The sequence below is a fragment of the Fusarium oxysporum genome, chromosome IV (assembly GCF_013085055.1).
Source record: "Fusarium oxysporum Fo47 chromosome IV, complete sequence".
Lineage (NCBI taxonomy): Eukaryota > Fungi > Ascomycota > Sordariomycetes > Hypocreales > Nectriaceae > Fusarium > Fusarium oxysporum.
Window position 1 is genome coordinate 1,958,373 of NC_072843.1, and position 22,997 is coordinate 1,981,369.

General features: G+C 48.5%; 8 protein-coding genes across 8 annotated transcripts; 4 read left to right on the forward strand and 4 right to left on the reverse strand.

Moving 5' to 3' along the window:
* The first annotated feature begins 111 nt into the window (after positions 1 to 111).
* On the forward strand, positions 112 to 1,820 carry FOBCDRAFT_29286 (uncharacterized protein). Its single transcript, XM_031179233.3, has 2 exons — positions 112 to 404; positions 457 to 1,820. Exons 1-2 carry the CDS (start codon positions 313 to 315, stop codon positions 1,625 to 1,627), a joined length of 1,263 nt encoding a protein of 420 aa, XP_031045120.2. The 5' UTR covers positions 112 to 312; the 3' UTR covers positions 1,628 to 1,820.
* FOBCDRAFT_29287 (uncharacterized protein) lies at positions 1,821 to 3,641 on the reverse strand. Its single transcript, XM_031179232.3, has one exon. The coding sequence runs from the start codon at positions 3,454 to 3,456 to the stop codon at positions 2,014 to 2,016; it is 1,443 nt and encodes a 480-aa protein (XP_031045119.2). The 5' UTR covers positions 3,457 to 3,641; the 3' UTR covers positions 1,821 to 2,013.
* Positions 3,642 to 3,894: 253 nt separating this feature from the next.
* Positions 3,895 to 5,130, reverse strand: FOBCDRAFT_220744 (Phospholipase/Carboxylesterase-domain-containing protein). Its single transcript, XM_031179231.3, has 4 exons — positions 4,736 to 5,130; positions 4,651 to 4,686; positions 4,207 to 4,604; positions 3,895 to 4,159 (listed from the first exon to the last, which is right to left on the reverse strand). Exons 1-4 carry the CDS (start codon positions 5,072 to 5,074, stop codon positions 4,078 to 4,080), a joined length of 855 nt encoding a protein of 284 aa, XP_031045118.3. The 5' UTR covers positions 5,075 to 5,130; the 3' UTR covers positions 3,895 to 4,077.
* A 2,854-nt stretch (positions 5,131 to 7,984) lies between these two features.
* On the forward strand, positions 7,985 to 8,403 carry FOBCDRAFT_200111 (cytochrome c oxidase assembly protein COX16-domain-containing protein; the record flags this gene model as incomplete). The annotated part of the gene is made up of 2 exons (XM_031179230.2): positions 7,985 to 8,251; positions 8,323 to 8,403. 2 exons carry the CDS (start codon positions 7,985 to 7,987, stop codon positions 8,401 to 8,403), a joined length of 348 nt encoding a protein of 115 aa, XP_031045117.1.
* A 5,518-nt stretch (positions 8,404 to 13,921) lies between these two features.
* Positions 13,922 to 15,494, forward strand: FOBCDRAFT_220748 (uncharacterized protein). Its single transcript, XM_031179227.3, has one exon. The coding sequence runs from the start codon at positions 14,218 to 14,220 to the stop codon at positions 15,013 to 15,015; it is 798 nt and encodes a 265-aa protein (XP_031045114.2). The 5' UTR covers positions 13,922 to 14,217; the 3' UTR covers positions 15,016 to 15,494.
* A 3,464-nt stretch (positions 15,495 to 18,958) lies between these two features.
* Positions 18,959 to 19,812, reverse strand: FOBCDRAFT_318242 (uncharacterized protein). Its single transcript, XM_031179225.3, has 2 exons — positions 19,653 to 19,812; positions 18,959 to 19,576 (listed from the first exon to the last, which is right to left on the reverse strand). Exons 1-2 carry the CDS (start codon positions 19,708 to 19,710, stop codon positions 19,104 to 19,106), a joined length of 531 nt encoding a protein of 176 aa, XP_031045112.2. The 5' UTR covers positions 19,711 to 19,812; the 3' UTR covers positions 18,959 to 19,103.
* A 103-nt stretch (positions 19,813 to 19,915) lies between these two features.
* On the forward strand, positions 19,916 to 21,238 carry FOBCDRAFT_220752 (PRP38 family-domain-containing protein). The gene has a single exon (XM_031179224.3). The coding sequence runs from the start codon at positions 19,973 to 19,975 to the stop codon at positions 20,738 to 20,740; it is 768 nt and encodes a 255-aa protein (XP_031045111.2). The 5' UTR covers positions 19,916 to 19,972; the 3' UTR covers positions 20,741 to 21,238.
* Positions 21,239 to 22,905, reverse strand: FOBCDRAFT_220753 (amidase signature domain-containing protein). The gene is made up of 2 exons (XM_031179223.3): positions 22,744 to 22,905; positions 21,239 to 22,699 (listed from the first exon to the last, which is right to left on the reverse strand). The coding sequence occupies exons 1-2, from the start codon at positions 22,874 to 22,876 to the stop codon at positions 21,297 to 21,299; spliced, it is 1,536 nt and encodes a 511-aa protein (XP_031045110.2). The 5' UTR covers positions 22,877 to 22,905; the 3' UTR covers positions 21,239 to 21,296.
* Between the last annotated feature and the right edge of the window lie 92 nt (positions 22,906 to 22,997).

Below are 22,997 nucleotides of genomic sequence, written 5' to 3' on the forward strand. Positions count from 1 at the left end.
TTACAGCTGGCAAGCTCAAGTTCACGGAGCCGGATAAACTAGCCCCACAACTGCACCAACGCAGCTACGTTCAGTGGTCGGTTGCCTGTGCAACTGCCAGATTAGCCCGCCAAAAATTGGAAGTCAACTTCAGAAACTGCTACTGGGCATGTGAACAGGCGGCTCGTCCAACCATCAGCAACCTCAACTCCTTTCGTGCAGACAAACATCGCCATCTTGGGTTTCGTATCTCCTACGGTATCCCTACGGCCCATCGATTCGACACCCCCTCCTCGCCGTTTGTCAGCTCCCTCTACCACCAAAGCCTTCATCATGGCTCCTCTCATTCTACACAACGTTCCTGACGACGAGTGTTACGTTGGGGATGATGGTGTGAAGCGACCATATGCCATGTATTTCAACCAGTATGTCTTCCTCTCTGCCCATTTGAATCAATGCTAACGTAACGCGAAAAAGACAAGATGCTCCCCAAGGAAGCGCACGATCACGTCGCAGCGCCGCCGAGTCTGGTTCGTTCGGTAAATCCACACGTCGTTCACGATCGCGTACTGGAACACCCGCGCGCAGTCGCGAAAATCCTACACTAGCTGCTGCAGACAAGCTCTTTGGCGACTGGGTATCGAACCAGGCTGCAACAGCGCCATCTCAAACTGTTCAGCGTAAGAGCAGTGGTTTGATGCAAGAAGAGGTTCCCGTCAAGCGATCTGTTACTTCAACACCCGTCGAGCTCATCCTTCGCGGCTACCGATCATCAACACAGCAGTACGCTGCTATCTCCCACTATGAATCCCTTGCCGGCGCGATCTTGGAGGATTACCCTCGCGAACCTCCTGCCAGCCAACGCCGATACAAATCTGAGTTGCGCGACCCTGCATTTACGCGACGTCGCAACCTGACAGCAGATGAGCGAGCTATGGTGAACCGCGCAGATGGCGGAGAGCACTGGGTGAAGGTCACCTTCGAAAGCAGAGAAGCTGCCGAAGCTGCTACTTTTGCCAGCCCTCAAAGGATACTGGGTCATCTGGTTTATGCTGAGCCATACCGAGGTGTTCCTCCCGCCAAAGACGAGGCTTGTCCCGATATCGAGGTCGTCTCAGATCATTCACGCTCACAGAGTATGCCTGCTGCTGTTCCCACTGCCAATGGTCGCAAGAGCTTCAGTGGGCCTACATCGTTTAACAGCCGGCTCCTCGATCTCTCTCCTCCTCATTCGCAGACATCTAGCTTTACCATGGATACTGGAACTATCAGCAACTCCCATGCCTCTACTGCTACGATCACCGAGCCTTTCCCTCTTCCTCAAGCTACCACATCAAGCATCGAACCCATGGAGATCCGCGATGGCGACAGCGTTTTCTGCCGCCGGATCCCTACTGCCCGTCGCGCTACCATTCTTCCCGCCGAGCAAGCTCTCCTACCTCAACAGACTATGATGCAACGGGTCGTCAATGCTATTCCGTTTGTGAAGTGGTTCGGCGGTAGCATGATCGGTAACGAAGTACCACGAACCGAGACCGGCGAGTTTGATTGGAGCAAGGCCAGTCTCTACTGGAAGCTTATCTGGTGGCTCGACGCTACTTTTGGATTATTCAGCGGCGATGTACTCAATGCCGACAAGGACGACTAGAGGACGTTCGGTCGGCGTTGGAAGCCAAAGATGTTGAAAGCAGCGTCCAAACGAAAGGGGTCGACGTCTAAACGACGACGATCGTCGGGCGGCCGTGATAGAATGTACGAGAGACGAAGAATTTGATCATTGACCACGGCGTAATAACGATCTTGGCGTCAGGCGTGTTATGGAATTGGGACAGTGTCTGGTTTAATCGACATGCTTAATAGATGGAGGGTGGAAAATCCACATAATGTTCTGTACACTATCAAACAAGAGCAAAGTTCTCTTGCAAATCTATTTCCGCCTCTCCGTGAAGAGAATATTTCCCAAATGTCCGTATAAACGCCCTTGTAGATGAAACCCGAACACGAGTATAAGTCATTTTCACCACTTGATCAGTTTCAGCTTGGACTCCTCTCTTCATCACCGCTCCATGCAGCTGCTGAACTAGCGTCAGTGATGAGTGGCTGTGAATTTGCCCTTTTTCTCACCGAACTTGGTGATCCTGACCGGCCTCTCGTTTCCTCCTCTTGAACATTTTCTTTTTCATGCTCACCGTCCCCATTCTGCTGCTCTTCTGCTCCTGCATCATCAGCTTCCACTACAGGCATCAGGAGCTCCGACCTGTTCAATTCGTCTTCTCCGTTTTCAAGCCCTTCTGCTCTACCCCCTAGAGAATCATATGTCACATCTGTTGGAATGCGACGAATAGGCTGTGGTGAGAACGGCCTTGCGTTTCGGGGTTTGTTGAAGTCGGTTGAGAAGACGCTGTCACTGTCATTCATAACGCCGCCACTGGGTCTAGAGTCAGATGCCAGTGCTGCTAGAGATTGATACCGTTCCGTGTCCATAAGAAGACTGTCCCCTCTAGCGTGACTCCGGGATGGATCTGATCCTGTGTCGGCAAGTATGCTCTTAGGGGGGAGGATGGAGAAGAGCTTGGGTGTGTCGCCGCTACCACCACTGCCCAAGTTCGCAATATCTTCCTCCGTTGCGAACAAATCTTGACCCTTTTCGAGAAGATCGTCCAGACCGCCTCCGCTCCAGCCTTTCCTCGCTAGACCTTCAAATATGTCCACTTCTGCACGTACAAGACTGCAGCTTGCTTCGACAATCCTTCCACTTGTCTCTTGACTCTCCCTCAATAGTGTCCGTGCATGATCGGCATGCAACGTCGTTAAGCCATCCAATTTTGTCGTCAATTCGACTAAATGTGCCCTAAATCGACCAACATCCCGTCTCCTCTGTTTATGCAACTTCATCCCTTCTTTCTCCAGTCGTTTGATTTCTTTGCTTTGTGCCTTGATCTTTTGTTTATACGTCTCCTCTTCATCGTCAATAACGGTCTGCCACTTGTCCAGGTCATGGAGCAGTGGTACTTCGAAGGATCGGTATACCGTCTCAGAGAGGATCTGTTGGTGATTGGCAACAAGGTAGTGTACTCCGGAGGCGGACATAAGCGTATCGGCTGTGCAGGAACCCTTGGTTGTAAAGCTTGCTGTCATATTAGTCCCAGAGGGACCGATGGGCTCGGCGCGAGCTTCCTTTAACCTAGCGCATGCTTCAAGTGCTGATCCAAATGTCGATGCGGCTGTTGATAATGCGGCGAGTGCCAGTCGGTAGCCTTTTGCGGAGGCGACAAGATCGGAGTAAGCTTGCTGAGAGAGCTCTAGGTCGGCTTTTGTAAGGACAGCATGTGAAGATCGTGGGGGTGGCGGCAAAGGCAGATTATACTGAGATAATGGATTTGCAGTCGACGCAAGAGAATAGACTGGCGATCCCGGAACGGGCGGTAGCTGTGACGGTGTCGGCGACACTGGACGCGATGTTGTTTCGGAGGCCATATTTGTTTACTTTGGGCGGTCGATCATCGGGGTATGCTCGGGCTTGTGAGACTGGTTCTTCCAGGCGCACAAACGGCACAACTTCAGATATCGTAGTGTGCTTCACAACAATGATGTCGATGCGTCAATTTAGATTTGACAAGTGACGGTCAAGGTTGTCGACTCTACCAAGGTTTCGGTTGGCGAATGTTGGAGAAGAAGTGGTCCAGGATCAAGGGTGTGCTGTTTCGAGCCCATCTCCCCACCGATAGAAGGTTCGCGTGCGCTAGGCGTTAGGGCACTTAGTGGCCCGGCCTTATCATGCAACTCGGTAGGGCGTTCTGAGGCACTCAGTAGTGGAGCGCACGTCATTTGGCGGGCATTCATCCATTCATACGGAGATTTTGGAGATCTTTTGGCATCACGAGGTTTCGATGAGCGATATCAGATATGGAGCACGCGGCATATGAAGTCCATATGATTGGCCCCTTCACATCTCGTGGTATAATAATGTGGTACCAAGTTTTTGGAAACCTTTGGCGGTTGATAGACTGTCTATTGTCTTCTATTTCGCACAAGAGAGTGTTCTGTCTTCAAAGGTTTATACGTCTATACTATATGAGGCCTGTACCATCTATGACTTTAGTTCTTGGGAGGCAATTGCTTTCTCAGGAACGCCTCAACCTCATCAAGCTCCTCAAGACAAGCAGAGTGACCCATACCACTATCAAGAGTTAGCATCAACTTGTTAATATGGCACTGGTCACTTACGGGTAAGTCTTGAATGTCACATCGTAGCCAAGCTCCTTAAGCAGGTCGGCACTCAGCTTTCCACGCTGGAAAGGAACGATAGGGTCCGCATCGCCATGGAACATCATCACAGGAGTCTGGCGGTTTGCATCCGTGGGCTTGACAAGGTCGGCAAAGGTTTTGGACAGGAGAAGCCATGATGAAAGGCCGACAATACCGCCCAGCTTGCTTGTGCAGGTGAGACCAGCAAGGAGTGACATGGCGCCTCCCTGGGAGAAACCTCCAAGAACAATACGCTCAGGGGGGATGCCAGAGTTAACCTCCTCTTGGATGAGATCATGGAAGTACTTTTGACTTCGCTTAATACCCTCTGTATCCTCATTGCGGACCAGGCTATCAACATCTCCGCCGAGTTGTTTCTGCTTCGTGTTAGGGTAGCCAATCAAATGTACCAGAGGAACTTACAACGTCAAACCATCCAGGCATTCTCATTCCCATGTTCTAAACGTGTTAGTTGAGTCTTGAACAGGCTCCTCGAAGGTCAACTCACCACGGTGATGGGAATTTCAGGAGCATGAGGCAGAATGAACTTGACTTCACTGAGCTTCTCTCGTCGGCGCCAGTTCTCAACAGCACTTGCCCAGCCATGGCCAGTGTCACCCAGGCCATGCACAAAGATGACGGTAGCCGTGTGGCGGGATGCCGCAGGGAAGACGAGAGGGAGTTTTCCTGACATCTTGACTTCTGGCTGAGTCTCTGGTTCGGTCCTGGTGGAAAAGAATTCGAATATGAAGAGAAACGCTAATGGAGCAGCAAAGATGCAAAGGTAGCGAAGGAAGTGTCTGTAGGATATTGAATCGTTGTTGGTTTGCTGTGGTTGATTGGACATGAATGGAAGGGTTAAAGTTAGATTGTCCAATGATTGTGTCGATATCAAGTGGAGAGTTTAGTGGCAGATACAAGTAGAAACTGAGAGTACCCTAGCCTCTGACAAGCTGCTTACCCTGCACAATTCCACTGATTTCCTGCTGAATTATGTGGAATTCCATGATACAGCATTAAACAATGCTGATAATTCCAAGACAAAATAAAATATATCTAGTGGTTTCTTGTACTCTAGCTACCAATGATGAACCAAGTGAAAGTGGCTTGACTCACATAACCTCACCGGTCGAAGGAAAGCCAATGCTGTCATTTCTAACAAGCGAGAACTATTAAGATATATGAAGATTGAAGCGACTCAACACTCTTACGTTTCATCTACTGATCGATATACTCTATACTGGATATATAATTAGGAGGAAAGGGCGTACATGTGGTGATTCCAGCAGCCAGAAAACTTGCAAGGTTAACGCGGGAGCTACACTAACCATAACACTTGACTGTGAGTGTCTCGAGCAACATGAAGAAAGGAGAAGCTGGAATATAGAAGTAATTACATGGAATTATGTCATATAATTTATTGCAACTATCATCCTACCGAAAGTCATTGGTAAGGGAGAAAGAGAAAGAAGAAAACATTCGGTTAATAGAGTTACACGGAGAGTGACAAACAACACACGAATACCTCGTATTACTACTTCTGGGCTTTCCAAGGCACTTATGAAACTCAGTGACTTTACAGTTACTAGATAACAGTTGCTTCACTACTGTAAATGGTAATAACATACGTGATCATTTGAACCAGTTTCCAGTCCTCGAAACAAGGAGTAATACTGGAATCTTATGAGTGAGGTAACTATATAACAAGGAACTTAAAGCGTATTAATTGGGAGCTAGTTGCTGAATTTCTGCACTGAAAAGATGTAACACTATCAATGGTTTACAACCCCATTTACAAATGTCTTTCCTGTGCTTGTTTGGCCTCAGTGTGCCGTCTGAAGCTATGTCAGTTGGAGGTTGGGGGTTTGTGGACCTTTCCTGTACCTCGAGGTCATGAACATTTCGACCATGGACATTCGAAGGTCTTATTGGAAAAGAATAATCTTCAAGTTGGGCACAGAGGACTACAAGAGCACGAAGGGGTACTCGATGCTCTGGAGCTGCAACTTGTCACAGCCTATTCCAGATAGATCCTCTTCTTAGCAATGCCCTACGGATTGGTTCGGGCTCAAATGTCTTTCTTCCCAAGATTGTGCTCGGCCGGAAGTTTGCCCATGCCCGGGAATAACCAGTTATCTTCACAAAGCTCAGCAAAAGGGCTGATGACAAAGCCGAGATGATATAAAGGTCAATCCAGCCGGAAGAAGTCACACCTTGTGCGATGTCTTGTGCATTACCCTAGGGGTTGTGAAACAGAATTGAGTGACACTCATCCGGGTTGCCAGGCTGAAGGAGGCCATCCGCTCGCCATGTATCCCCGAAAAGATATGCAAAAGATGATCAAACAGTTCTTGTGCCATGAAGAGACGGCTTAACATCCAAGTGGCGCCTTGGGCCTTCAAGCGCCCCAAAGTTGTTTCTCTCCCTCGACCCTCCCTTCACTTCAGGTATCCCGCTCAATGCTCCTAGGGAGTATCTATGTTAGTGCTTTCAATACCAGAACAAAAGCCAGTATCGTTCAATAAACTATGGTCTCCAATTATCCGACAGTGTTCACTTCTCATAATTTTGCATTGCTAATCACGGCTTATTACAACAGGAGCATACGCGTGTCTTCCTCGGCCATGTTCGGTAACTCAACCTCGTTATTGAACGATATGTAACGTGGCACCAAGACGGTAATAAGAAAAGACCCTTGGTTGATTGACGCAGCCACTTTCAACGGTCAATAGACCCGTTAAGGCATTAGCCACTCAACCAAATGTCCGAAATATTCGAGCTAAAGTCTAGGCAGTCTAAATTTCAACGCCGTTGCTTTTCATTCATCAACAAACAGGGTTCAGGCTTTGAAAAAGAAAAGTTTGCAACCGCCCGTTCCGTTCCTAACTAGAAGAAGCACGGAACAGATTCTGGAAGAAATTTGAAGACCTGAGTGTCTAGACCAAGAAGCACGGGCGCATGTGCTTGACGTTGGGCGCCGTGAAGGCGTTCCCAGGGCGGTCGCACGAGTCCAAGCCCGTTGAAGTGTCACTGACTCTCCAGGATATGCCAGACAGAATTCGGGGTCCAATAGCACAAGTGAGTCATCTTATTTCCAGGCAACATGGAGTTACCCGGTCTCAACAGCTTGGGCGCCGTACACGTCCTTTTGGTGTGGTACAAGACGATACATGAGGACATCTAGACCCTCAATTTCGGTCAACATGAGGCTGAAAGGAAATTTTATCGTAGCTAGTGGCAAATAACAAGTGGTCTGTGTTGGTAGACATCCTTCAGATGTGATAAATTCTTTGTTATTAGTCAAGAGCCGTTTGTCTCGGCTCCAGCATTGAGAGTGGAGTCTGGACCCTGAAATTCGAGGTCCGGCAGTCGGAAATCTCCATGCTGGCGTCGGTCCGGGAAAAAGTAAACGCGCACAGGCCATAGACTAGATCGCTCGGAGCGGTAAAAGTGGGACTTCGGCGATGAAGTCAGTTCATCTTGTCGGAGTTGACCTCAGACCTCGTGAATCAAATCAAACTCTTCCTTTTGGCCAATTCTCGTCTCTCCACACTTCAAATTAGACCAGACCATACCCGGCGTGTATTAACCGTGCTATCAGTCAGGCATTACTCGCAATTGCCTCTCCACAACTGCCCGAACTCGTTTTGTCTGCTCACCAACAAACGTTACGACCTTTCGCGTCCGAAGTGGCTCACGGAGCTTCCGATATCCTACACTGATTTCGTTAGCCCTACCGACCGACAATTGACCCACGATGCCGGCGTTTCAGAGCAAAAAGTTCCGGTCCGCGGCCGACATGAACAGCATCGGCATGCGGTACCGCACCCTCATGAACAAGCATCCCTTCCTCATGTTTGGCCTGCCCTTCATGGCCGTCATTGTCGCTGGTTCCTTCGTCCTCACCCCAGCCACTGCTGTCCGCTACGAACGCTACGACCGCAAGGTGCGCCAGATGACCAAGGACGAGGAACTCAATGTGCGCCGGTCTGCAAGGAAGGTGGACATGAAGGAGGAGTACTACGTACGTCTTAGTCTTGGAACAGGAGGAAGAATGTTGCTTGAGATGTGCAATTCACTAATTCTTGGAAACAGAGACTTGCTGGCAAGGACCTTGACGATTGGGAACAGAAGCGTGTGAAGAGACTTCCTGGTGAGAATGATGGCGTGTTGTAAATGAGGCTGTACATGCTCCCTTGCTTTGCGTGTATGGAAAGCTATCACGAACTTGAGAAAATCGTCGATGCCATCAAGATCGATCTCCTGTGAAGGTTGCAAAAGACCACGATCACGACCGCATCGACGTCATTACATCTTCCTGCCCTCAGTGTCGCGGTTGTTTCTGAAACACCGGGAAGCAAGGGTCGCCAAGGAGGACAATGTACCATATGTAAATGGCATCAAAGGCGTTTAGGCGTTTGGGAATGAGATCGCGTTATCTGTCTCTAGTTCCGTATCGCGTTGAGTGAAATCCGCCCGGCTCCCCAATTGTTTCGATCGGAGGGTCCGGGAATTAGCAGGTTTGAGGCTGCAGGGACGAGCCGTAACGTCACTGTTTGACCCAGTCGAATGGTCAAAGGGATATCAGAGACAAGTTGTCAGATAGGGATCGAGACTGAAGTGAGGACATCTAACGTCAGACTGACAAAGCATCGATGAGTCTATGGAAGTTCGATCTTGATTCTAGGTTATTGGAGGGTGAGATGTTTCACAGGTTTGAAACGGGTGGACAATGCGAGAAGGAGATGCCTCAAAATTGACAACATCGAACAAGAGACTCGAAACTACAAGGCTTGCAGCTATGAGACTTGCATATGTAAGTCAGTTTTGTGAGGTGCATATATCACGCACTGCAAGCACTAGTAGGTGCAATATGTACCCTACCGCAACACGCATTTGGACAGACAATCGATACAAGGCGGTACCAAGGCACAGAATATCTTCATTTGGCGGTCTGCCATCAGTCAATTGCTTCAAATCATCCCTTACATCGGGTCACGTTGACACAATGCCCCTACATCTCACAATTTCCAAGTCTAAGCTTGATCCGTTAAACAAGGCTTAGCCTGGCCATCGTCAGTATCGCAGTACTTACCTTGCCATGTACTTGTATTTCTGATTACTATCATGGGTTTCAAATTGTCCCGTCTTAATCGCACTGCGTGATCCCCTCAATTGACAGTTCATCTCATCGTCGATCGAGGGGACGCGACGCTCGAGCCTCGTCTCCTCACAGCCTAGCATCCCAATGAGTGGCTGAGGTATCATCACATTGGCTGACGAGGCCAAGATATCACAGCACAAGGCCAAGGCTAAGGTTAGCTAAAGCTGCTAAGAGACACGCCAGAGAGGCAGCTATCGAGCGGGAAGACGCGTAGTCAATGAATAAAGCTTCAAATGGTGCTGCTTTAGCTCACGATTGTAAAGGTAGCGCAGCTCTGCAGGGGCCAGAGCGCCACACCGGTACCCGCGTTGGACTGATCGTCCTGAGTGTCAATTGGAGGATTAGGCTCTATCGATTGACCTCAAATTCAACCGAGACATTTCTTCATTAGTTGGTGATCGTCAGGAGATTGTCACGAACATATGAGTTGTAATCGTGATAAGATGATGTCGAGAAAGGAGAATGTGGCCGTACATCGGGTCGATGATGATGATATTGATTATCAATGGGGAAGGACCGAAATCAAGATAGAGGCAAGCCGTTCAAACACCGGGGGGTTATAGAGGAGGGGTTGTGGCCAATGACAATTTGATATTTACATGAATGTCATTGAAGGTATCTGCTCGTCGCTGAATGGCGGTCGGAGGCGATGGTGATCGTGACTATCATTAACGTCAAGAGATGGTGGTGAACCCATCGCAAAAATGCAAGGTACACGCACACGTTTCAGCACCTGGAAATCATCCCAAGTGTGTGTGGTCGTATTGCATTCATACGATTGTTTCCGCCATCCGAGCAGCCGAACAAGGCGCAGTACATTAACAAGAATACGATAACGTTTTGCCCAGTAGGCACACCAGTTCGTATAGGGTAGCAATCGGCCTAGATATCATGGTGTTTCGACAAACTCGCATGTGAGTGGACAGAGAAATCTTGGAAAGTTTGCTTGGCCCCCTGTCTGTAGGTCATATGTCTGGCCATGCCAAGCCAATTCGGCAATTAGCACCTTTTTCTCATGTCAGAATTGCTCGGAGTTGCGAAATGCCAACGTTGGTTCCCCGATACGGGAATCCAATAACAACGCAAGCACGAGCATAGCAAACAGATTGAAAGACGGGAACTAAAAAAGTTGCTGGTTGGCATCGTAATTAAATTGTGTTCTAGATCCAGACTCAGACACGCAAGGATAACCGTGGTGTTGGTAATTGCAATTAACTTGCATGAGAGAAGGGACCTATAGCAGGCTATAATTGGGAATGGAGATCTATGTAACCTCACAGTTAGCTGCCGAGTCAGAAAACACTGCCAGACCAAGGCAAAGGGTCAATAAGAAAGTTTATTATGAGTGGATGCATCAATTAATCCTGCATATTCGCAGATACCCTGATTTTCCCTGTCACTTTTGATCTTTGATCCAGGGAAGTTTTTCTTCTTTTAATTGCAGACTCTGGGATTCTACAGCAACGATGTGATATCTCGATGCCCGATCCTGAAAATTGACAAAGAAGCAATAGTTGGCAGGAAAAAAAGAAAACATATTCCCGATGCTACGATAATCTTCAGCTCAGCTGCGTTCGGAGACAGCGATAAATGAGCCTTCGTGGATTCGACGCCCAGACGGGCCAATGGCACGGGCTTGCGGGCACTAACTGTCACGACGCCACCACGCCCCAGTCCGGCTTCACCAAGTCCGGACTACAAGGTGTTTGCGAGAAGCAAAATACTTTCAAGATCCTTCAGCTAGAAAGAATTAACGATCTGCATCGCAGGGAGGGAGATTACCTGACTTTGCAACATCGTGAGTACATCCGGACTGGGGCTCGGTCATGTTTACTCTTCACGATACTAATTCAGTCTCATCGTGTCCGTGATTGTTCGGCCTCGGAGCCGGAGGCCAGCACTGCCGAGCCCTTTTTCATCTCGTTTATCAAATGCCAAGACAAAAAGCGAGAAGCGACTCATGATATCTCCATGGAATCGCTACCTTCTCTCCGCCGATATCGTCATCGTATTCTTATGGTTTACACGAATTTACTTGTGCGGTCTCGAAATATCAAACCCGGTCGTATCTCCACGACGAGACCCTGGATCGTCAGGACTAGGATGCAGTATACATGATGAGTCCTCCACCGTGAAATGGATGCGAATAAGTGGAATGAGGGGTTCAGCAGATTCACCGCCTGTGTTCAATTAACCAGTGACAGACCGTTGGCCGTTTTCGGATTCACGTTGTGAAGCGGTACCCATTATTTTCTTAATTGCAAATGGGAAAAATGAAACATCCTCCACCGCCAACTCTGTAATCGCGCTTGTGACCGGAAAGAGGCTGAACCGCTGTCACTGTGAATTGCTTCGAATGCTTGGCCCGGCCGTCATTCCTAGTGCGGAAGACAAAGACAGAGTCAATTGTCTGGGGAAGAATGAAGATGAGGGGCACATGAGAGGGCACGGGATAGGTAGTCTCATGCACGATGCAGGTGAGAAATCGCATCACAAGTTAGGTCGACCATTTCATGTGGGTGATACACACATAGTCTACGCCGCGCAGTAGCGTACACATACATTGGGGTTAGAGCATCTCGATAGATCTCAGCTCGACTGGCAATAGCGAGAGAGTGAAATGATGGTTGCTGGGTGTAGATTCAGCTTGTAGGGTTTAGTAGCAAGGGCGGATGCAAGCGCAGATTGAATATCGATTCTGCTAGAGATTAGCCTACGCGATCGCGAACAAAGCACTTTTTGTCTGAGAATCCCTACGGTACCTGCATCAAGGTCGAGAAGCTGCTTCATCGTCGGCGTACCTGATCGTTGACACCCACACGGCGTCTTGGCACCGCTGTGAACCCCTCCACCGAACGAGCGGCGCCGCCTCTCGTCTGGTCTTGGGACGCAAGGGGGTTGTCACATTGTGCGGAGCGAGCGGTGAAGACATTCATTCATCTGCTGTTGGTGGTTAGTGAGCTCCATTTGACTCCAGTCTCCATCTCCATCTCCATCTCTATCCCCATCCACGATGGATGAATAGCTGAAAAAAATGCTGCAATAGAGTTTCGGCTGGCGCGCGAAACCGTAGCTGAGAGTTGTTGTTGGCTCCTCGGAGCTACTTCTTAATTCTATGGCAACGACAAACGCAACGGGTAAGCAAACGGTCGGAGTGGCCGCTCTACGCATGTCGTGGTTTTGAAATGGATGATCTGTTACTGGAGTCGCGAAAAGATGCGCAATAAGTGACGTCCAGTTATCGCCCTTTGGTGCCACGACAACTTGCTGTGCAATGCATTACAGCAACAGATCTGCGCTGGCGTGCACACGAAACCGCCAACCAACAAATTTTATGCTCAGTGACAGCATGATCTGCTATCAGCTTATACCTGAAAGAGCTTGTATCGACTTCATTCGTATACCAATTGTACTCTACCTGTATCTCACGATGAGTTTGATTCCCAGACCCGGGAATTGAATTGGCTTACACTCAGACTCAAGTTCACGCTCAAGACATTTTGCTTTTGTTTCATTTCTACATGTTGTTCGCCCTGCATCTTATGCTTCTGAACATGGACCAGGCATTTCAATTGGGAGCGAGAATTCTGGACCGGAATCTTCAAGCACGGGCCTTTTTGGAGTATTTGCTTTTTTCCCTTTTTCCAATCGATATCATCAATATTAATCAGACACGTCGTGACTAGACAACCTCCGCAGTTACATGGGTGGGAGGCAGCCTAACGAGAATTGGCGGTGACCTTGTCGAAAAGGGCTGAAGTCAAGGGAGAGTTAAAGAAGCAAATGGTGATAGACGTGAAAGTTTCGGTTCCAGCTCGGGAGCTACCAGTTGGCGCTGGGCCTGATGACTTGTCTTGGAAAAAGAGGCTTTTGAGGCGTGGTCTAACGAGAGGTAAGGTACCAGGCACAGCATTTCTAAGTCAGGTACAGTGAGGGCCCAGACCCAGAGGCTGACAGTTTTTTTTGGTGGATGGAGACTGAGATAGACGGAGAAGATAAAAAAAAAAAAAAAAAGAAAAGGCGGTGTCCACTTTGATGGTGATGAGTCCGATGAGAAGAATGAGGCGTGTTCATGGGATCAATTCCTGGATTCTGGTATAGTTGGCGATAGATGTTTCGTCGAAAGGTTCGGACGAAACATGCCATAGACTTTGTTCTGACCTGTTCCTCGATGCTCCGAAAAGTAACCTCAATTCAGGTACTCGCAGGTACATACTCGGTTCTTGAGAGACAGGGGACGTTGATCAGCGGGACACCCCTGTCGTGTGTAGAGAGCATGGGAATCTTTGAGAAAAACTGCGTCAAAGACAAGATCAGAGTGGAGATCTGGCCAAGACCAGGGCCAGGGGACAAGATCAGGTCTCCAGGTACGTGCAAGTACCAACCTTAGACTCTGGGCGTGCAGGGATCCCACGCCCACTTCGGCTGTGACGGTTCGGTGGATGACGTTCATGGCCCCGTAAGCTCCAGCTGCACTCTCACTCACGCTCACACTTACTCACACTCAACGATAAAATACGATGGGTTCATTATTTATAGACTTGCGCACTCCCCCCCGGTTATCTCGGGTCCTGACCTCAACAACCAAGTTCGGCCCTGGTAGCCTTGAATTCTCATGAGCATTACATCGATGTTATAATATCGTCCGTAATACTTACACTTTATATTAATTCAACCTACCACCCACCACTACCGGACTCTTTCAGCCATCACCACTCCAGGACGTATACGACTTGCGACTCCGGTTACTAATACGTCGACCTGACCACCACCAATTGGTTTAGATAACCAATTCACTTACACCACACAACCACAACCACAGCAACATGCACGTACTACACGGCTTCGGCCAGCGACGAAAATCGTCTCGCCGCCCTAGAGATCTCCATATCCGAAAGGTCTCATTCTCAGGATCCTCTCTCTCATCCGGCTGCTCTCTCTCATCATCTTCATCATCAACTATCTCCGCAGTATCAACACCATCCCTTCAAACACCAACAGCTTCTCGACCCGAAATCGATCCTCTCGCCTCACACCCCGCCTTCCACGCACCACCAAGGCTGTATGAACGACCATTTATTCGCATGGATGATGCCGAGCCTGTCTTTTATGGTACCGACAATGCAGTGGTCGATGAGGAGGACTATGTCGAGCAGGATGTTGCTGCTCAACAACCAACTGAGATGGCTCTGCCTCCTCATGTTAGCCCAATGGATGCTGCTGATGAGGAGGGCAATGAGCCAAGGGATTACTTCTTTACAACACTATCAAAACGACCACCGATGCCCAAGTCTCGCTGGTCCGAATCTACTATCCAGAGCATCCAGACCTTTGAGGACGAGGAGGATGACTCCGAAGTCACTCAGTCTGAAGACTCTGAAGATGAGACCGATGATGCTTCAGTCCTTGAGATGCGTCGTCTATCACGCCACGCACTGAAGCCTGTCTCTATTAACACAACTTACACTGCCCGACCTGGTCTGGCACCTAAGCGTCCTCCCATGCGCTCCCTTGACAGCGTCGACAACTTTATTCGGCGCGGAGGATGGAAGCGTCGTGGCATTGTCTTTCACAAGGATGACCTTGACAACCAGCGATGCGAGCAGGACCGCAACAGCTTCTAAACTACTATCACCTTACACCACTCACTCAACATACCCTCTCATCTTTTGTTTATTTCATTCATGTCATGATATTTCGTCGATACCCCATTTCAGCACATACCATCTGCTTCTTTTCTTTCTTTGAATGACATCTTACGGCTGTTTTAACATCCTTCGGCCCATTATCCGGGCTTGACTTTTTTCTTTCCATGTCTATACACATCAATGGGGGCCTGGAGTTTTTGTCTATATGAGCCTTGGGACTTTTGGGAAAGCGATAAAAGCGATCATTCTTGGGTTTTATGGGATTAGGAAGTATGGGATTATGGGACTTACGGCTTGGATATTGTGTTGGACACACATCTCACATGGATCTTTCTACTACATATTACTCTACTATTACTCTCTCCCTGTCCTTGGGCGGCATTCTTCTTACTCTACCGAACAATCTACCATAGGAGTCTCTTATTGAGGCTGAATACTACTTTTTGCCGTCTCCATATCCTGCAGCCTTGATTATCGTGCATGTCTCACTTTGCCCTGTGAAATTTTGATACCGAGCCTAAACAGCATCCACTTTACATCTTGGGTCCAGATTGTGGTCCGAGCATTGCACTTTCACGCTGCATTTTCAGCCTCATGAATTTCCACAAATATTACAATTCTGACGTGAAATATTACTGGAGACGGTGAGATTTGTTGGCGAGCGGCCTCACCGAAGCCCGGGCCATGGGAACTGGGGAAATTCGCATCATCATCCTCAAGTTGTGCACTAATAAGCGAGATTTTTGGTCATGCTAGTCTCAACGGTCCCTGATCCCTGGCATTCACAACCGCGTTCTTTCTTCCTTTTTCTACTGATGACAAAATCATGACACTGGAGATGAGTCACTTCGTGTTGGGGTCTTGGCGGGATATAGGCAGGGTTGACTGCTGACAATGGTCCGAGGGATTGCCTAATAAGCGAACGAGGCTGAGCTTCCAGAAGGTACAAGGTAATCCGTGACAACCCCCAGAGTCAAACCCATTCCATGTGCTGTAATCATAACGGCGTCGGGGCCGAGGGGCAGTGAACTTTGAAGAAGCCCTTGTGACGGCGCCCGCGGTATCCAGGATTTCATGAAGATCATCAGTCCACAAAACTTAAAAGCCCAAAACACAGTGATCAGACACGATTGCCTAAAACCGTCCCTTTGCAATTTGCCTCTTCATGCTCTTGCTGACCAATCGCACAACTCGAGCAAACGATACTTCGTAAAGGCCAGGCACGACATCAGGGGGAGGCGAAAAAGAAGATGAAAATCGAGGCTCAGGAATGGATGACTTCACCAAGATTGGCATGTGGCAAACCTGGTCAGCAAATGAACGTTGAGAAGTGAGTTCTACGCCTTGTTTCAGCTTGTTGATGTCTCACGTCCCCTAATTTTTCTAGCTACGTGTAATTGCCCTTATGATGCGCTCTATGCACAATGTCTCGATCATTACTCAATTGAAAGGGCAGAAGGTGTCCGATTTTTGGCCATGTCTAGGAATTTGCGCTTATCGTAGATCCTGGGCCTTGCAAAAGACGTCAGTGGTCGCGGGTAGCTGTTTCAAAACACGGGAGCGCGGGGAGGGAACGTTTACGTTTATCATGCAGCGCCGCGTATGGCGTATTTCGTCACCAAAACATGAATGTCATCCATCGCGATATGATGAAAGACATTGCAGAAACACTAAAGCTGCACCAGTGTATGCTGTCTAAAAGTACTATTCGGTACTTGTCAACCGCTACCTTGAGGTTATTCTGCTCCCTTGGTCATGCCATGTGGTCTTGATTATGTCCGGAACTTCCAAGGTGCGGGCGCGCCGCCAAGGACCCAGTTACAGTTCATCATGACCGTCAACTTCCTTGCTCTGGGCTTTAACTTTGACCTTGGAACTTCGGGTTCGGGTTCAACGGCAGCCGAAGGTCTATTCTTTGGCAGTGACTCTCCAAAGTCCCGAGCGATGAGGAAGCAGACGGGCAGTGGTGATCTTCCGTGTCTTCCGCGCCCGTTACAAAAGCTGCAAGGTCCACATGGATTAGTCAATTGAGCCGCAGAAGTCAGTTTGAAGTTGATCCGACGGTAACTACCTAGGCATCCAGACAGCTATTGTGGGGGGACGTCAGCTACCTGCTGCGCCTGAACGTGAACTGTGCTCGAGAGAATCTCGATGACGATGATATCTCAGCTAGAGGCACTACATGCCGGTACATGCCATGCGTCTTCTTGAGGTGCATTATCTCAAAACTCGACATAGGTCGAACCGGCCGTTTCAGAACATCGACTTCTTCCAGGAATATGGGCAACTTTGCACAGATATCTCGGCAATCCTTCGCAGTTACAGGTTATCCACTAACATCGTCTGCCCTGCTCGTTACATCAACTAAGAGACTCGTCTATCCCAAGTTCCCACCAACTCGGCATCCAATCGCATTAGAGAATTGGATGCTCCGGACTCTCGGCTCCTGCTACTGTAGCTGAACGGGCCTGCTCCGATCATTCTCTGCAGTGAGTGGGTGGGTGAAAGTGGACTATGGATACGAGCCACTACAGCCGGATTGATGCCAAGAGCTTGGATGAGCTCAACTTGACAGAGCCTTGTGGTAAGCTACTGATGTTGCGCGATGACTCCTGGCCAACCACTTCAGAGTTCTTGATCTACCGGCAAGCTAAGCCACCGGCGAATTTATCTCCTCCCTTGCCTGGCCTATCACGTAAGAGGAGATACAATATCGCTTTCACATTATAAGCGAGACCATCACGATCTGTTCGATCGAGATATCGCATGATTCAACGTCTTTCACACCATCATTAGTTGGCCGAGATTGTTTCGATGTCCACTAGGGATATCACACTACTCAAGACTCCAAGTTCAGGGGAGAGTGAGTGTGAGGTTGGTCGCTTGGTTTCCATCACTCACTTCAATCTTCTGGTAAGTTTCGTTTCTTTCCGGCTGTTTCTACAGCCGGATCTAAGCAATCCCTGCTCGCATCTTCATCGGTACATTGCGTTTCTATTGGCTTCCACCCTTTCGCATCGGACACAGGGTGTCATGATAACGGGGAATTCCTGATCCTGTGATCGATATACTCAGTAAATGTAGCATCAAGTATATTTTCTGTTAACACGAATGTGGATTCATGTACAAGAACGGAATTTGGATGCGCTGTAATACAGAACAGAGCCGAAGTAACGCTTTGGCCTTCGTTCTCGACCGTTTCCTATCACGATGGCGTTACATCGAACAATGGAATTCTTGTCCGGTATCACACTGAAGGTTCTGGAGTTGAGATTCTAGGATCAATGTATCTAGTAAGTATCATGTTGTCCATCGGAGGTACTTCGATGTTATGGCAGAGCTCTTTGATCAAACATGAGCCAGGGTCAAACCTGCGGTAGATCTAACTGCTGTAAGACACTCCATTGTCATGTCTTCTTTGGGATGCTTACTGGGGAAAATCCCATTGAGAGAGCTCAGTGCGATGGAGATCCCCTTTTCCCATTCATTTCTTCATCATTGGAATGAAGCTTGTGAATAAATTGTTGCCAACATTTGTGTACATAGTGATGTTGCCCCGTAACGGTCTCCTCCTATTATACAGATGGCTTCAGGAAGGGCTTTGCATGAATAAAATGCAATACAATACAGGAGAATGACTTGTTCGAATTCACCATTTCTCTTGAGACTCGACGTCATGTGGATGTCGTGACCTTCATGAGCGGCATGGTCTCCTGCTGTTATTCAGGGTAGGTAGCTTCTCATCCACCAAGTGTCTAACGTTTCACTGTTCCAGCTGTCCCATGTGATCATTGTTTGATTTGCCATAGAAAGTTCAGTGAAGGCCTCATACTAAAATGGTCGTTGGGATCACCCCAAATCTGTCTTCGGGAACTGCCATTATGACATAGGAGCTTGAATCTTTGGGTAGTGAGTATAATCAACTTATATCAAATCCATAACTAGCTGTTATCCATCATACGAGCTAAACTGTTCATTCTATGCCTAAATACCTGTGCATTTACATATCCCATTCTCATTCCCATATACACATTCAAATCAAACCGTGCATTGTAGCGAACAACTCACCACATCCTGCGTTGGTAGTAAAGCCCATCTTCAGCCTGGGCTGACTTCTGAAGTTCTTGCTTGATCATCTTCCTCCTCTTTGCCTTGCTCACAGGCTTGTGGTTCTTGACTGGTGCTTCGACATGTCCTTCAGGTGTTGACATCTTGTCCACCACTTTGGCCTGTAGCTGTTTTATAATCTCGATATTTCTCTCCAGTGCGGCATTGCCCTCAACATCGACATTAGGTTTCGTCTCCTTGATCTCAACTAAGAGCCGCTGCCTTCGCACTTCAATATCTGCTTCTGTATCTATGTCGATAACCCGACCATCCTCTAGCTCTTTCGTCCGTACTTGGAACTTCTCGGGGAGATAGACTTTTGGCGACGGGCGTGTCTCTTGTCGTGGCTTGATCGCTGAGCGGAGTTGAGTGAGCGTTCTTTGCTGGATTATGTAGCCACTAATAAAGAGCGCAAATGTACAAATAACCACTTTAGAAGAATGTTTTATTAGCATGGCATGACCTGGAATGCGGAGAGCAGTGGAGAGGTTGAGAATATGTCTTACCGACGAAGCCCGATGCGATGACCTGCACTTGACCGGATGAAAGAAGCAATCTGGCCATTTTGACAGGATTGCTAAATTGTAGCAACGCAGGACTGTAAATGTTGAGCTTTCACAATTTTGTGTACCTTTCAGGTAGTTGTGAGTTGGTTGTCGTCATCCTTGACCGCTGTGTAAGTGCACTGTTGACATCGTTGACACAGCAACATCCTTATCATCTTATCGGATCCAAGCTTCAATGATTTCCAACACCAAGCTTTCAAACAGTCCCCACCATCTCCAACCTTGACAATCGACAACTTTCTAAACCACGATCACACACAATGAGCAGAAACAAAGATACAGTTCACGCCGATGCGCGTCGCTTCCTCGATGAGCGTGGCTCTAACGTATCGGTCGCGCCAAACGGCCTCAATCCCGCGACTATTATGGAAAAGGCCGTCAAGGATCGCATCGTCGACTCGTACTTTTACAAAGAGCAATGCTTTGCGCTCAACGAAGCGGATATTGTCGATCGCGTCGTCGAGCATGTCAATTTCATTGGTGGAACGTACGGTGTCACACAAAAACCCAGTCCATTCCTGTGTCTTGCCTTCAAGCTGCTTGAACTTTCGCCTAGCGATGCAGTGCTCATGGAGTACTTGAAATATGGCGGAGAGGCTTTTAAATACCTGCGCGCGCTTGCGTGCTTCTACTTCCGACTCACAAGACAAGCGAAGGATGTGTACGAGATGCTGGAGCCGTTCCTCGAGGATAGGCGCAAACTTCGACGGAGAGGAAGGGCGGGCGTGGTGTTGACATTCATGGACGAATTTGTGGACGAGCTGTTGACAAAGGAGCGAGTATGCGGTACAAGTCTTTGGAAGATGCCGAAGCGAGAGGTTTTGGAAGATTTGGAAATTCTCGAGCCAAGGGTTAGTCCCCTTGGTGATCTTGAGGATCTTCTCGAGGAAGAGGACGAAGCAGAGAAAGAGAATGGAACAAGAGAAGAATCTGGAGAGATTTCCGATAGAGATGATATGGAAGTTGATCGCGATGAGAGGAGAAGCCAGAGTCGAGGCCGCAGTCGAAGTCGAAGTCGCTCACCTTGATCAGATGGACTGTCCCCGCACAGCAACCAAAAGAGTTGACTCGCAAAACACCATAAATCATTACTAAAAGCCAGACGTCGTGGTTCTACTCTCCTGTCGCTTCAAGAGATTATGGATAGCACCGTTAGGGCGAGCGAACGAAAAAGCTTCTGCCTAGTTTATCAATACGGCATGCTTAGCTCGATATGTGGAAACTGCCTCATCTACGACAACATCTACAGGTGTTGAATGTCTATGGCAACGACGCAAGACGAACAGAGACCGTGTCATATTAAGCTGATAGGGTGCCATTCGAAAGTCGAGAATGGCAGAGCTAGGGCTCTTGCATGCTTATCAGACCCTTCACCTACTTGTATAGGGCACTTGAATCACTCAAACTGGACCGCGGCAAATATACAGCTAGCCGGATACGCATTCATGATACCCATTCAATGCAAAACAGGAAGTTTGATGGGGGAACAGGCGAACCACTCAGATATGCTCAAGATACTGCTGTCGTCTAATTGTTCTAATGTACAATAATATCATAAAATCATCGCTTGTAATATATCTACAATCATGCCGCCAGGGATTTTAACTTTTCTGCCAGTTGAAGCACCCTCTGGTCGTCCCAGTATTGTCCGATGACCTGCAATCCTGCTGGGAACTGACCTCCCTCCACTTTAGCTGGGACACTCACAGCTGGTAAGCCTGCCAAACTTGCTGGAACCGTAAACACATCGTTCATGTAAACGTCTACACTGCTCTGCTGCTTGAGGTCTTCCAGTCTTGGAGGGAATGTTGGCGCTGTAGGAGAGAGGATGAAGTCCACTTGAACAGGGCCAGTCTTGTCCTCCATGCCGGTGGCCTCGGCCATGTCACTCAAGTCAAACTGCGCGGGCTCATAAAGGGGGTTATCAAGCCGGAATACTCGATCAAAATCCTTCTGGACCATCCGTCGGACCTTTTGGGCTTGAATGAAGTAGTTGTCTATTGCCTCAGAACTGAGACTGTATGTGCCAAGGAGAATTCGTCGCTTGACCTCTTCACCAAAGCCCTCACCACGGGTATCAGAGTAGAGAGTCTCGCCCACTGCATCACTACCTTCACCACGCTTTCCGTAGCGAACACCGTCGTACTTGGCAAGATTCGACGAGGCCTCCGCAGGAGCAAGGACATAGTAAGCACACAGGGCTTCTTTTGTGGAGGGTAGAGAGATAGGAACTAGAGTCGCGCCTTGAGCCTCCAGAGCAGAGGCAGCAGAAACCCAAGCGGCGCGGATAGAAGGGTCAAGCTCGTCAATATTGTATTCGAGAGGAATGCCGATATTTAGTCTTGATAGTTCGGGAAGAGTGGATGGTATTGTTGAAGCACATCGTTTTCGAGATGCGGCAGGTAGTGATGTTGGATCCCCAGAGTCATGTTCGTTGTGCATGCCAGTCTCGAAGATGAGGTTGTTTATCGGCTTGACATCCTTGGACAAGAAGCCGACTGTATCCAGAGAGTTTGCATATGGAACCACGCCAAACCGAGAAATCATGCCATAACTAGGCTTGTAGCCAACTATTCCAGTATATGCCGCAGGTAGTCGAATTGAACCTCCTGTATCTGTTCCTAGGGCAATATCGGCATCTCCCAGTCGTACTGCAACGGCGCTTCCACCTGAGCTTCCGCCGGCTGACACTTCGTCATTCTTGGCCAGGGGATTCCTCACTGCGCCATTCACTGAGTTTGTCGAATGAGAGCCCATACCGAATTCATCCATGTTGGTCTTTCCAACCACCGTTGCTCCGCGTTTGCGCAGTTGACGAACCACAGTAGCTTCGAAGGGTGAGGAGTGAGAAGAGAGAATGGTTGAGGCGCATTGTGTTGGGAAGTCAGAGGTTGCGATATTATCCTTGATAGCCAGAGTGAAAGGCTTCACTTCCTTGCACATAAAAGGAAGGAAATCAGCATTTGGGTCTGTGGAGGCAAGCTTGGCTGTATTTGTGAGTCGAGATCGTTTAAGAAGATGAGTTACTCACTGCGACCAACAAAGTGGTTGTAGTTACTATGAGAACGCCATTGTGTTACAGGTCGTGCATAAAGTCTCGGGCAAGACTTGATGTGACATGAGGCTGATTTATAGGCTAATTGGCGCACACGAGACACGCTCATGGTGGAATTATTATCAACATGAGAAATTGTTATACTCAAGGTTAGTTGAGGGTCATGTTCAAAAAAGCGGGATGAGCTGCAGCTTTCCGGCTTATCGATAAGGCAACTGTACTCATCTTTC

Excerpts from the sequence above, each read along its gene's own strand:
- FOBCDRAFT_318242 (XM_031179225.3), bottom strand. The coding sequence starts at position 19,710 with ATGGCCAGATTGCTTCTTTCATCCGGTCAAGTGCAGGTCATCGCATCG. Across the intron at positions 19,577-19,652 it reads CATCGCATCGGGCTTCGTCG|TGGTTATTTGTACATTTGCG; the intron begins GTAAGACATATT and ends ATTCTTCTAAAG.
- FOBCDRAFT_29287 (XM_031179232.3), bottom strand. The coding sequence starts at position 3,456 with ATGGCCTCCGAAACAACATCGCGTCCAGTGTCGCCGACACCGTCACAG.
- FOBCDRAFT_220753 (XM_031179223.3), bottom strand. The coding sequence starts at position 22,876 with ATGAGCGTGTCTCGTGTGCGCCAATTAGCCTATAAATCAGCCTCATGT. Across the intron at positions 22,700-22,743 it reads CAACCACTTTGTTGGTCGCA|CCAAGCTTGCCTCCACAGAC; the intron begins GTGAGTAACTCA and ends TCACAAATACAG.
- FOBCDRAFT_220752 (XM_031179224.3), top strand. The coding sequence starts at position 19,973 with ATGAGCAGAAACAAAGATACAGTTCACGCCGATGCGCGTCGCTTCCTC.
- FOBCDRAFT_29286 (XM_031179233.3), top strand. The coding sequence starts at position 313 with ATGGCTCCTCTCATTCTACACAACGTTCCTGACGACGAGTGTTACGTT. Across the intron at positions 405-456 it reads TATGCCATGTATTTCAACCA|ACAAGATGCTCCCCAAGGAA; the intron begins GTATGTCTTCCT and ends AACGCGAAAAAG.
- FOBCDRAFT_220744 (XM_031179231.3), bottom strand. The coding sequence starts at position 5,074 with ATGTCCAATCAACCACAGCAAACCAACAACGATTCAATATCCTACAGA. Across the intron at positions 4,605-4,650 it reads TGCCTGGATGGTTTGACGTT|AAACAACTCGGCGGAGATGT; the intron begins GTAAGTTCCTCT and ends AACACGAAGCAG. Across the intron at positions 4,160-4,206 it reads GTGACATTCAAGACTTACCC|TGGTATGGGTCACTCTGCTT; the intron begins GTAAGTGACCAG and ends AACTCTTGATAG.
- FOBCDRAFT_220748 (XM_031179227.3), top strand. The coding sequence starts at position 14,218 with ATGCACGTACTACACGGCTTCGGCCAGCGACGAAAATCGTCTCGCCGC.